This window comes from Rhinolophus hipposideros (genome assembly GCF_964194185.1).
Source record: "Rhinolophus hipposideros genome assembly, chromosome: 2".
Classification (NCBI taxonomy): Eukaryota; Metazoa; Chordata; class Mammalia; order Chiroptera; family Rhinolophidae; genus Rhinolophus; species Rhinolophus hipposideros.
The window spans coordinates 22,965-37,292 of record NC_138048.1 but is presented as its reverse complement, the minus strand read 5'-3'; the positions used below and the strand labels follow the sequence as shown (position 1 = coordinate 37,292).

At 38.0% G+C, this 14,328-nt stretch overlaps 1 protein-coding gene across 1 annotated transcript in view; it reads right to left on the bottom strand.

Annotated features, from left to right (window-relative positions):
* The window catches only part of LOC308503932 (ankyrin repeat domain-containing protein 26-like), a 78,663-nt gene that overhangs the window by 52,599 nt on the left and 11,736 nt on the right, over positions 1-14,328 (bottom strand). The window contains exons 7-10 of the mRNA XM_081063725.1: positions 11,677-11,747; positions 11,244-11,337; positions 3,527-3,636; positions 2,192-2,246 (exon numbers count right to left, since the gene is read on the bottom strand). Of these exons, the coding sequence (XP_080919851.1) occupies positions 2,192-2,246; positions 3,527-3,636; positions 11,244-11,337; positions 11,677-11,747 (330 nt within the window). The remainder of the gene's footprint in view (positions 1-2,191; positions 2,247-3,526; positions 3,637-11,243; positions 11,338-11,676; positions 11,748-14,328) is intronic.

Genomic DNA, 14,328 nt, shown 5'->3' with positions numbered 1-14,328 from the left:
GACATATGATTTCTAGTATGATAGTTGTAAAACTAGAAATAGCCAGTTAATAACCAAAATCAAACCTTTTTCCTGATTTCCATTCCCTAAAATTCTAAAAGAGATAGGCAGCTTTCAATATTTATTCATCAATCTAGTACTCAATCTTCACTTCCTTTTCCTCGGTGAGGAAATAGAGAGCATTATGGAATCATTTTTAATCTCAGTAGTAAAACAATCATAGTGTCCTCTGGCACTATTTAAATACAATCTCTCCTTTACCGTACTTCAAGCTTGTTTGTATGAAAAGGGAAGACCATGTCTTCTGAATCTTATACCGAAATACTTCTCCGTATCACACAAAAAGGCTTTGACATTTTATAATTCACATCACGAATCTATTATTTGTTTCTGATTGATTAATTACTTCCTGAATTTTAACAGCTGTACTCTTGAAATGTTTTCTTTGGATGGGATGAAATATTTATTCCATTAATTATATATGAAGCTAAAGGTACAACTATGCATCTCAATGTGTTTCTGAGAATGTAGGATCTATGCCAAGAACAAGATTGGCACCAGTGTTTCAGAAAAGAACCGGGTCAAACAGAATCTACTTTTCAATTGCAAGATGATGGATTAGAGAGATTTCTAAAGAGGAAAGCAGATGGTCCAGGTTTCATCTTCTCCTTCCTAGACAGTGAAATCTATGGAAGAGGCTATGGATTAGGAGATAGACAAAATGAAGAAAGTTGTCCACCAAGTGTCAGATCCTATTACCGACATTTGATGGAAATGGGAGTGAAAGGGAGGCACTGGGTTAAAGATTAATGTTTTGAATGAAGAAAACAAAAGGAATGAGTCGACTTTGTAAGCCTAATATCCCATCATGTCATAAGGTCACCAAGGTCTGGAGGCCACAGTCTCCATCCAGAAGCAAAACATCTCCACAGAAGTGGAATTAAAGATATTCCCCTACATTGACATTTTATTATTCCATAAGGCATCTGGTAATATGCAAGATGACTGGGGAAGCGTTCTCATAACATTTGATTTGGTAATGGCGTAAGGACAGATCTATAGATCAATGAATCAAAATTAAGGATCCGGAAATTAACCTCATATGTAGAGCCGAGTGATTTTTGACAAGGGTGCTAAAAAATCCAGTTGGATGTGAATAGTCTTTTGAGCAAATGATACTGGATCAACTGGATATCCACATGCAAAAGAAAAAATTAGAGCTCTACATCATACCAGATATAAAAAGTATCTCAAAATGTAAAAGCTAAAATTATAAAAGCTTAGAAGAAAGCATAGGTATACGTCTTCATGAAAGAGTTCGTAATTGAGTGTTTAAAAAAATAGATTAACTGGACTCCATTAAAATAAATGCTTCTGTGCTTTAAAGGATACCATTGAAAGACTAAAAAGGCAAGCTAATGAAAGGGAGAAATATTTGAAAATCCTATATCTGATAAGCGATTTGTATCCAGGATATATAAAGAACTCTTACAATTCAACAAGAAAGAGACAGTGCAATTTTAAAAGGGCAAAGGAATTGAAACAACAGTTTTTCAAAAAAGTTATACAAATGGATAATAAGCATGGGAAAAGATTGCTCAGCATCATTATTCATCAGAAAAAAACTACATCAAAACCACAATATGGAGCAGAGAGTTCACTAGTGGTTCCTTAGGGCTAGGAAGAGTGGGAAGGGCAGACTGGCACACGGTGAAGGCTAACAGTACACAGATACTTTCCAGGGTGATGAAAATGTTGTAAAACTGATTGTGATGATGACTGCATAAAGCTTTGAATACACTAAAAGCCACTGCACTGCACACTTTAAATGATGGAACTGCATGCTATGTTCATTACATCTCAATGAAGATTGGAGCCAGTGCTTTGGGGTCATGCAACGGTGTCCTTCTTGGCTTTAGATCACTAGCCAGGGTTGAGACATAGGAGAGGTAACAGTATGCCCTTTTATAGAAAAATGATATAGAAAATAAGCTATCTTTTTCACTGCTTGAGTCTGTAAAATTAAGAGAGAAATCAATATTGTACTGCTCAAAGCATTGAGTGGTTTCTATTTCCCCAAATTAAGTGATTTCTGGGTCCCAAACGGATTACAAAGTACCTTCTGTTTTAACCTAGCCATCTGAATATCCATTTCAGATTGATTGGGTTCTAAATCTCCAAGGAAACTAACCTCTCCATTTTGACTGTCATGTAGCATCCTTGTATTCTGAAAGAGGGTCTTCAGTCTGCAGAATTGTAGAAAACGAGTAAGTCAAATTCTTTAAGAGTAAATGTTTAGTAATTATTTAAAGAGATGATATGTCTATCATACAAAATAAACAAATCTATAAATTATGATCCTCTCCTATTTGTTCCAGTATAAGAGTTTGAAAGCATACTAATTAAATTATAATCTTAGGTAAGTAACATAAAACAATTGTGATACATATGATACAGACTTCATATTGTAACAATGTAAGGTTCTTATAATTAAAGTATTATTAATATCCACTTAAGATTGTTAGTATCAAACATATTAAATATCAGCTATAAACCAGAGATTAGTATCCAAGGTGAAGAAGAAAAGTATAATATATGTGGATGTTTTGAAAAAACACCAAAATACCATTCGGTGCCTACTGACCACAGTCTACCAGAAGAAAAGAAAGTACGTACCAACAAGAGATCATTCAAAATAGAAAGAGAAACCGGAAAGAAAAATCTGAAGTCTGAGTGGAGGGGAAAGGAAAGGGGCAGGGCTTTAGAAGAAAGGAAATTGGAGAGATAATGTGTCACAGTCTCTTCGAGTCTGTTTTACGAAGAGATCTTTGCTAGCACAAAGTTAACAAAATGAGAATACAAAACAATGCAGAGAAAGACAGTGACATGGGAGAAAAAACACTGAGGAGAATCAGAGAAAGAACTTCATTCAGTAAGCAGCAAGTAAACAGAAAGCAAGCCACGTGCGGGCTTCCCAGACGTTGGGAAAGATTCCATTATTATTTGAGTGAGATGATTACTCATCTCATTCTTTTTTAAGTTATACATATGGTTTGGTATGTATGACATATTTTATAACTGACAAAAAAGTAGAAAGAACATAGAAGCCAAATCAATAACAATTCTGATGTTGTTAAACAATACCACAGATAGGTTTTTAGACATTAAACTGTTAGAATGCTGAAGGCAAGAACACTACGAAAAGAAGGAAAGATTACCAAAGAGAGCACAGACATCCTGCAGAAATAAAGATTCAAGGGAGACCAGGAAGAGTGCAGTTGACAGTATATGCAAAAGACACGGTCATTATAGTTTTAGGAATCATTCAAAAGTAGGTATAATATTTTGGCATTCACACAAGTTTGACTATGCTGTGAGTTTCTGATGTAAATTTGTAAGTAGGATAGCTTTTTTAATTATGAAAATTACAGGTATGAAATACATTTGTACTTAGGTTTTCATAAAGTAAGAATTATAATGAAATAGTAATTAATGGTTGACATGATCTGAAATATTAAAACCTTACCTGGTAACCTCTGTCTCTAATTCATCATTTTTCTTCTTTTGTTGATTCATATTATATTGCAGAGATTCTAACTTCTCATAGTACTTTAATTGTTCCTTTTCATCCTCAGACTTTGGAAAACATTTTTAAAGAAAGTTAATTTTAAAAATCTAGAGACTCACTCTTCTTTCTTTAAAATATGATTCCTCATGAGCTCATGAGTAATATGTGTACACAGGTGTATAAAATGTAGTTGTAGACCTGATGCCAATAAGGACAGAGTTCAAAAACAATGACATTTCTTAAAGCAGCTGAAATGGATTTTACAGTGTCATCATTGGTTTCCTGGAATTTAAATTGCCAAACTTTCTTAAAAACAGAGGCTTTTACATGTAAAAATACTAAGTGTTAAAGAATAGATTTAAATAGTGGTTCTCTTTACATTTTAGTTTCAAGAAATGCTCCCAGAGACATTTTCATCAACATTTCAAGATTTTACAGGGTTTATGGAATCACATTTTCGTATGATAATCTTTGAAAACTTCCTGTGCAGTCCCCCTTACATTGTGATAATCTGACATGAGCATCAGATGAAGACTCTCATTCTCTGTAAGCGTTCTTCCATAGGTTTCAATTTCTCCTTTTCTAGTAAATATTTTTCTCTTTAAAGTTTATCTTCTCTATATTATGTAAAAACATAACTTTTTCTTGATTCCTGTAACTTTTTCTGTCATCCTGTTTTTCTCCTTAGACTCTAACCCTCTTTAATATGTGGTCTCATCCCCAGGTCCATATTTTCGCCACTTATTCTCTTCTTTTACATGAGAGCCTGACTTTCTGTCCTTATAATTGCGCGAAAACATTTTTCAGGGTAATCTCTTTTAGTCCTTGTCCTGCTTTACTTCTCAGCAGCAACTGATAAGGATGCCCACACCCTTTCTATAGTCTTCTCAGCCCAACTCATCTCTAAACAGCAGTCCTGGTGGTCAGGCCTTGACCCTTTTCTATTCCTCTTTTTAAATGCTCTCAGCTCCTTAAATCCCAGTGCTTCAAACCACATTCCCTCATCTACAGTGGCAGCCTTGACCCCTTTACTGAGGTCATCTGTACTTTCCTTTTTCCCCTCAAGCTCCTCATAGACAGTGTCCCTCAACCACACACTCATAAACCATGACTTGCTGTGGATCAGCTCATCTGGTACATTTCATGGGGATTCTTATCACTGTTACTGTGAACATAGCGTTATTTTCAGTTCTTGGCAGCTCCTCACCCTTAGGATGTTGACCAGCATACTTTGTCCTGTTTTTCTCTCAGAATGCATAAGTTTTTTCTTAAGGTTCACATTATCTACTATTCGCCTTTCCATTTTTGTTTGCTCTATTGAATAACTTCCTATTCCTTGGGACCTGACCTGACCTATGGAAGTGTTCTGAAATTCCTTTTGCAAGTACACTCCACCATCTTGTTTGACAGCTTAAGTCAGTTGGAGCTATCCTTTCTTCCCAGTCCAGATGCTTCCTCTCACATTGTGTGAATCAAATATCTTAACCCAGGTACTCTCTCACCTGGGGGGCTATTGATCGAATTCGTTGAAACCTGTCGTAATTAAACTTTTGATTTACAGGGTAGACCTTATGGTGGCTGATAATTCTGTCGAGATCCTAATTACTTCCCCTAGGAACCTATCGTCCCTCATTATTTTGGTATAAGCTTAATCAGTTTTGGGTGTGCTTACAAATTTTTCAATTTTTTGACATTCAATATTATTTTATATTAATTTTAGGTGTACAGCATAGTGGTTAGAATTTAAGTAATTTAACAAAGTGATTCCCCTGACTCATCCAGTACCCACCTGGCACTATACATAGTTATTGTCATAGTATTAACTATATTCCCTATGCTTTACATTACATCCCCATGACTATTTAGTAACTACCAATTTGTACTTTTTAACCCCTTCACCTTTTCGGCCCTGCTCCTAACTCCTCTCCCATCTATCACCCTAAATTATCTAGTACTCATCTGATGCCATGTGTTGTTATTGCAATATCATTAATACATTCCTTATACTATACCCTGGATCCCCATGACTACTTTGTAACAACCAATTTGTACTTTTTAATCTCTCCCCTTTTAACCCACTTCACAAACCCCCTTCCAGCTGGCAACCAACAAAATGTTCTTTGTATGTATGAACTTTTTTCTGTTTGTTTGTTCTGTTCTTAAATCCCACTTAGAAGCACAATCACAGTGCATCTTTCTCGGTCTGACACACTCCACTCAGCACTGTACTCTCCAGGTCCATCCACACCGCCACAGATGGCCAGAGCCCATTTCCTTCTGTGGCCAAGCAATATTCCATTGCATACATGTATCATCTCTTCTTTATCCATTCATCCATTGATAGGCTGCATGCATATCTTGGCCATTGTAAAGAATCCTGCAGTGAACATATTGATGTACACGTCGCCTCGAATTGGCATTTTTCGGTTTCTTTGGATAAATACTCTGAAGTGGGATATCTGGGTCATTCTTCAACTCTTGTGATAGCCTTTGTTTAAAAGTCTATATTGTGTGATATAAGTATTGCTCCCACAGCTTTTTTTTTTTAATTAATTTTATTGGGGTGACAATTGTTAGTAAATTTACATAGATTTCAGGTGTACAATTCTGTATTACATCGTCTATAAATCCCATTGTGTGTTCACCACCCAGAGTCAGTTCTCCTTCCATCACCATATATTTGATCCCCTTTACCCTCATCACCCACCCCCCACCCCCTTACCCTCTGGTAACCACTAAATTATTGTCTGTGTCTATGAGTTTTTGTTTCTCATTTGTTTGTCTTGTTCTTTTTGGTTTATATACCACATATCAGTGAAATCATAGGATTCTCTGCTTTTTCTGTCTGGCTTGTTTCACTTAGCATTATTCTCTCGAGATCCATCCATGTTGTCACAAATGTTCCTATATCATCTTTCCTTAACGCCGAATAGTATTCCATTGTGTATATGTACCACAACTTCTTTATCCATTCATCTATCGAAGGACATTTTGGTTGTTTCCATGTCTTGGCCACAGTAAACAAAGCTGCAATGAACACTGGCGTACACGTGTCTCTATAGAGAAATGCTTTTATATTTTTGGGGTAGATACCCAGGAGAGCGATTGCTGGGTCATATGGTAATTCTATTCGTAATTTCTTGAGGAACCTCCACACTGCCTTCCATAGCGGCTGCACCAGTCTGCATTCCCACCAACAGTGTATGAGAGTTCCTTTTTCTCCACAGCCTCTCCAACACTTGTTACTATTTGTTTTGTTGATGAAAGCCATTCTGACTGGGGTGAGGTGATATCTCATTGTGGTTTTCATTTGCATTTCTCTGATGATTAGCGATGTTGAGCATTTTTTCATATGTCTATTTGCCATTTGTATATCCTCTTTGGAGAAATGTCTCTTCAGGTCCTCTGTCCATTTTTCAATTGGGTTGTTTGTTTTTTTGTTGTTGAGTTTCATGAGTTCCTTGTATATTTTGGATATTAGCCCCTTATCAGAGGAACTCTTTGCGAAAATCTTCTCCCATTCAGTTGGTTGCCTCATTATTTTGTCAATAGTTTCTTTTGCTGTGCAGAAGCTTTTCAGTTTCATATAATCCCATTTGTTTATTTTAGTTTTTACTTCCATTGCCTTTGGAGTCAAATTCATAAAATGCTCTTTGAACCCAAGGTCCATAAGTTTAGTACCTATGTTTTCTTCAATGCAGTTTATTGTGTCCGGTCTTATGCTTAAGTCTTTGATCCATTTTGAATTAATTTTGGTACATGGTGACAGATAGCAGTCCAGTTTCATTCTTTTGCACGTAGCTATCCAATTCTGCCAGCACCATTTATTGAAGAGGCTGTCTTTCGTCCATTGTATGTTTTTAGCTTCTTTGTCAAAAATTATCTGTCCATATTTATGCTCCCACAGCTTTTTAAATTTTATTTTGTTTTCATGAAATATCCCTTTATTTTCAGTCTCTGTGTCTTTTGATCTGAAGCAAGTCTGTTGTAGGGAGCATATGTAAGGATCTTATTTTCTTATCCTTTCAGCCACCCTGTGTTTTGATTGGAGAATTTAATCTATTTACACATAAAGTGATTGTGCATAGATATGTAGTTACTGCTATTTTATGATTGATGTTTTTGTTCTTCCTTTTTTGTTACTTTTAAAGAAGTCCCTCTAATATTCCTTGTAATACTGGTTTGGTACTGATGAACTCCTTCAGTTTTTTTTTTTTTTCCTCCAGAAAGCTCTTGATCTGTCCTATGATACTAAATTATAGCTTTGCTGGGTAAAGAAATCTTAGTTGTAGGCATGTCTTTCATCACTTTGAATATTTTGTGCCAATCCCTTCTGGCCTACAAAGTTGCTCTTGAGAAATCACCTGCTAGTCTTATGGGTGCTCCTTTACAGGTTACTAACCGCTTTTTTCTTGCTGTTTTAAAAAGTCTTTATTTGCCTATAAACTTTGGCATTTAATTATGACGTATCTTGGTATGGGCCTGTTTGGGCTCATCTTCTTTGAAATTCTGGGCTTATATGTCCATTTCCTTTACCAAGTTAGGGAAGTTCTCAGTCATTATCAAGTACATTTCGAATTCCTTCATTTCTTCTTCTCGTAGTACCCCATATGATAATGTTGGTATGCTTGACATTCTCAGAGGTCCCTTAAACTGTCCTCATATTTTGGATTCTTTTTGCTGTTCTGACTGGGTATTCTCTGCTACCGTATCTTCTAAATCACTCATTCGATTCTCTGCTTCATCTAGTCAGTTTTCATTCCCTCTAAGACATTCGCTTTTTCAGTTATTTTATTCTTTACTTATGACTGGTTCATTTTTATGTTTTCTATCTTCATTTTTATGTTTCCTATGTCTTAGTGGAAGTTCTTCTTGAGGTCCCTGAGCATCCTAATAACCAGTGTTTTGAACTCTGCATCTGATAGATTGCTTGTCTCTATCTTGCTCAGTATTTTTCTGGAGGTTTCTTCTGTTCTTTTATTTGGCATGTTTCTTTGACTCCCCATGTTGGCTCCCTCCTTCTGAATGTTTCTGTGTATGAGGTAGGACTGCTGTGTCTCCCAGGCCTATTTGAGTGGCCTTATATAGTAGGTGTCCTGTGGGGCCGTGTGGCACAGCCTCCTTGGTACCCAGAGCCGGGGGCGGCAGCTCTGCCCCTTGTGTGAGTCCTCTGTGCTCTCCTGTTGTAGTGCAGCCTTGGCTGCTGTTGGCATGTCAATGGGAGGTATTGATGCTCAGACTGTGTGGTTGTGAGGACTGACCACGACTACAGTGGAGGAGCTGTTTTGCAGGGGCTGCCCCTATAGAGCAGGATTTGCTTTAGCAGGGCACTGGTGTCTGCCCTGTGTACACTTTGGTTGTGTCTTTCTGGGAGGCACCAGAGCGGTGATGCTCCTGCTCTGTCCAAAGATGGCCACCAGGTATGTCAGCCCTAGGGACTCCTAGAAGTGGCCCGGCCACAGGCCTAGTTCAGCCGCAGCCTATGTCCTGCAGAGGGCCACCTAGCTTGACCACAAAGCAGTATGCAGATGGCGCCACCTGCACCGGCTTTGGAGGTGCCTCAAGAGTTCCAGTTATGAACCACAGCCAGCTTCCATTAGTGCCATCTTGGGTCTACACAGCAAGAAGTAAAGGACAGCTGAGGCCACATAACGCTTGTTTAGGTTTTGTGAACCTTTGAGAGATTTTAGGCAAGTCTGCAGCATGAGCCAAGACAGGATGTTTTTTTTTTTGGAAAAGTCACTGGAAGAAGCTTGGGTTGGCTCTCAAGTTAGGTGGGGCAGGTTCTCAGGGAATCACCAGGGTGGGGTGGACAGTGTTAGCCAGGTTGATGTAGACTCAAGAGATGGAGGCCGTCTATGTCTCACACTGCAACAGGTGATGGATCAGTACAGAAACAATGGATTCCACAAGCACCTCTGTGTGGGAAGAAGCTCCCCTCCAGCCATCACCCTAAAGGCAAAAAACTTAGTTCCTCCCCTTATATCCCTGAACTACTGCCCAGTGTTAGAGTTCAGGGCAAATGAATCTGTCAGTTAGTAAGCCCATTCCAAGCCCTATAAAAGAATCAACTGGGACTCTAGCCACCCTTTTCATCTCACCCAACCAGAATGACCAGTGGTTTCCACAGCCAGAAGCTATGGGGACATCTCTCTCTAGCATTGGAATCCTGGGCTAGGATGCCTGGTGTGGAGCTGGGACCTCTCACACCCCTAGTGGACCTCGACAAGCAAGATATCCCTCTAGACTTCTGACAGTAGCACAAGGGTCTGGCATCAGCTCGTTCTGTTTTTCTGCTCCTCCTACCAGTCTCGAGGTGACTTCTTCTGTATGTCCCTAGAGGTAGGACGACTTTGGTTGAGCTAGACTTCAGGTGATGCTCAGTGATGATTGTTCTGTAGTTTAGTTGTAATTTTGATGTGGTCGTGAGAGGAGGCAAGCATGGCATTTACCTACTCTGCTATCTCGACCACAAATCCCCAATTTTTCAATTTTTGATACCTTAATATAATAGATTTCTCTATAAAGCTGTGATGTGACAACTCATGGAACTCACATTCATGTAAGACTCCTTATCAACACATTATCATGTCACTCATATGAAAAGTATGTTAGCAACATAATGTGACTTAATTGACAAGAAGTCTAGACAAAAATTTTTTTTCAAAGTTTCTTTGGCCACAAGAAGGACCATCAGAACAATCTTCTGTTTCCCTTGATGGGCATGACTGTCTAATGAAATTGCTTAGACCTGGCTACTGTGACTGAAAGACACCAGCTGGAAGGTACATCTATGTCATTGGTCCACCTCAGGGGTCACAATGCGATCTTATGATGAGAAATCCTAGGGAGCCTCTCCTACAGAGGACAGGAGGATGGCAGAGGAATGTTGCTCTGCTTAGGAAAGATAGTGACACGTTTTTCACTGTCCATCAGGAAATTGTCATCCTGGATGACACATCAATCTTTTCTGACATCGAACTGTTCAATCTTTAAAAGCGTATGATTAACTCAAGTGAGTGGAAAAAGATTAGTTTCTAAACTTGCAAAGCTAGAAGCACTATGTTACTATGTAAGGACTTGATTGGGCATTCATTTCTACTTTTACACTGCCATCTCTTTTCTTTTTCAAAATCCAACAAGGAGAAAAGTATATTCTTTTCAGGAAACATTTGCCTAATGACCCAGTATTCGTTAATGATGAAGAAAACAAATTAGAACATTAAAAGTAATTCATTCTCCAAATCTCACTAAAGGGTTTAGATTTCAAGGGAAATTTAGAATTCTGGATCAAATCATTACTCAAATGCCTGGACTCAAACAGATATTTGTAGTCCGATGTTTGTGGCAGCATAAATAGCAATAGCCAACAGTTGGAAAAACCCAAATGTTGGACAAACGAAAGGATAATTGAAACATGGTGTATGTCAAATATTGCCTTTAGACTATCACAATCTTTTTCTATAAAAATCTTACTACAAAAATCATTAATTTTATGAACTGAGATTTCTTTCTCTGTGGAGAGGAATTACGTTACTCCCAGCAAGTAGTATCAACATGAATACAGTACTTTTATTAATGAGACTGTTCTTATTGTCTAAAATATCCTTATATGGTACTATGACAGACATAGAAATTCCTTTGCAGTATGACAGAAATGAAGAGATTCACTTACCAAACTTGTACCTGACAGGTGCCTGTGAAGTTGTTCGATTATGCCCATTAGCTTTTGAATTGTCAGTATTAGGTCAGTATTTTCAGCTTTAAGCCTAAAGTGAATATTTTGACATAATTATTCTCACACATTGACTTTAAAGCATACCACATAATCACTGAACAAATATCTATGGTGCAACTACATAAAATCTTACAATTTGAAAAGCGCATGATTTGGCAATTGTGCTATTTTTCTAGTTGTGAATTTTGCATAATGTGCAAAATTAGAGATAATGTACACAAATTATTCTTTTCAAGGTAGCTCAAAGCTGACATTTTGACCCAGGTTCACACTCATGTGTTTATTGTTATAACTGATCTAATGGTCATACTACACTACACATCTGCTTTATAAATACTCAAGTTATTTTCTGTGCTGCTTTAACTTATACTTTTGCACGTGATCTTGCATCTTCTCAGTGCATCGTGCATCCTCTGGATGTCGAGCTCCTGCTTCTTGCAGCTAAAATAAAGAAAAAGTTATGTTTACTGATGATCTATGACATCTGACAATTAAGTTCGCAAACCTGTTGCAATGATGTTGCTCCCCTTTTTTTATATATATGTGAGGGACTGTTCATTATGAATTTCTACCAACTGGACACACAGTTAACCAAGTTTACTCTTTGGAATTGCTTAAAAGATTGTGTGAAAAAGTTAAGACGACCTGAACTTTTAGCCAACAACTCATTGCTCTTGCATCACGACAATGCACCAGCTCACAGGGCACTGTGTCTGAGGGAGTTTTTAGCCTGTAAACAAATAACTGTATTGCAATACCCTCCCTACTCACCTGATCTGGTCCCCAGTGACTAAATATGTCATTATCCAAAGATAAAGAAAATATGGAAAGGAAGACTATTTGATGACATTCAGGACATCAAGGGTAATATGATGACAGCAATGATGGCCATTCCAGAAAAAGAGTTCCAGAAGTGCTTTGAACTGTGAACTAGGCGGTGGCATTGGTGCAGAGCTTCCCAAAGGGAGCTTTGTGACCGCAGTGATATTCAGCAACGAGGTATGGAGCACTTTTTCTTGAATGAGTTCTCACAATTATCATACCTTGTGGTACAAATACCCAAGAAATCAAACATACTGTATTCCAAGCATCCCATCAACTCTAATTTTAAATATTCACATAAGTGAATTACCAGGCTAGTCCAGTGATTATGAAAGTTAACAGGCTACTCTTGGGGGCAGTCAGATAGTCATGGAATAGTTTGAGGGGCAGTAACTAAATAAGAGCCAAAATGCCTGGGTTTTTATCCCAAGTCCACCAGTTATTAGCTGGGTGACCTTGAGCAAAATACTTAAATTTTTTGGGTCTCAGTTTCTTCATGTATAAAATGAGACAATAGTGGCATCTACCTCACTGGGATATTGGGAAGATTAAATTAGGGAACATATGTAATAGAAAAGGACATGGCACACAGTAAAATCAAAGGGTTTGCAGTTAGCATTATTGTTGCTGTATTTTAGGTTCTAATAAAATTTGATATTTTACACAGATGGGATGCGAATGGAAGTGGTCTCTTACACCAGTTACACTGAAATCATTCATCAAACTATCAGCAATGTCAAAAAATGGGGAGCATTAAGCCCAGAATATAACCCCAGTACTAAAATCCTTTTACCAATTCCAAGAGCCAACAGTACATTTTCTCTGCTTGTAATAATGTATACGTTCCTATGTACACTCAGTGTAGTCCATAATGAGTATGGACTACAATGCAAATACCACCTCCTGGATTGAGCATACAATTTATATGACCGTGAGAGGCAGGGTAAAGCCACTGATATGGAAATAACGGACTCTAGTGCTAAAGCCAACTTTCCAAATCAATTCCTTCCCAGCAACTGGTTCTGTGGGGATGTGTCAGAACTCAGAGGAGCAGATGGAAGCAGCACGCTCTGGCAGATCAGAAAAGCCGTCCTCCGAGCTGTAGTTAGAATGTGCTATCGACCTGTACACCCTGGCTGGCTGCAGACAGGAAGGGCTGGCTCCCTTTTATTTCAGTTTTTTATTTTTATGGACAGGGGGAACATGAGCATTTCACTGAACAATTTTCTATTGGAGATGTGCTTTCAGTTTTATATATAATTGTGAGAAATATTTTCAGAATAAAAGTTTAATTATATCAATGTCTCCAAGGGGAAGTATTGGTTTGGTATAAAATATTTAATTTTATCCTAACAACTGTTGAAGAAAACATTTTCAATTTATGCAAGGATAGGTGCCATCACATCAAATACTATTTCCCCTTAGACAAACTTATACTTAGAAAGACAGAATTCTCTCTCATGAAAAATTGAAACTATGTCAAATTTAGGGCTTGATTGCTCTGCACAGACTATCCGACAAGTGCTGAGGAACACGGGTTCAATGAGAGTTCAAACAGTCAGAGAAAGCTTCATGGAGAGGCCAGATTGGGAGCCAGAAATCCGGGGGCAGGGAAATCAAAACACTGGCTCCCACCATAACTTGTAAACTCGTGTTCATAGCAGAATTATTAACAGCCAAAAAGTGGAAACAACACAAAGTTCCATCAGCTGATGAATGGGTAAGTATTTTGTCCACAAGGTGAAGCAACATTGGGCAATAGGAAGAAATAGCTCACAACTGATGTGTGCTACAACACGGTGGAACCCTGGAAACGTGATGTTACGTGAAAGAAGCGAGTCACAAGGGACCTCACATCGTGTGATTCCATTTACATGAAATATCCAAAGTAGGCAAATCTACAGAGACAGAAAGTAGATTGGTGGTTGCCTGAGGCTGGGAGAGACAGGAAGATAGGGTGACAGCTAAGGGATGTGGGGTTTCTTTTGGGGGTAATGGAAATGTTCTATAATTGTGGTGATAGTTCCACATCTCTCTGAATGTAACAAGAGATATTGAATTGTATATTTTAAATGGTGAAATATGATATGGGGATTGCATCCCAATGAAGATTAAAAAACACACAAATATAGTGAATCTGGATTATTTTCTTAATTCTCTATTGTGGGTGTGCATACTATAATGATCAACATATTTCTAC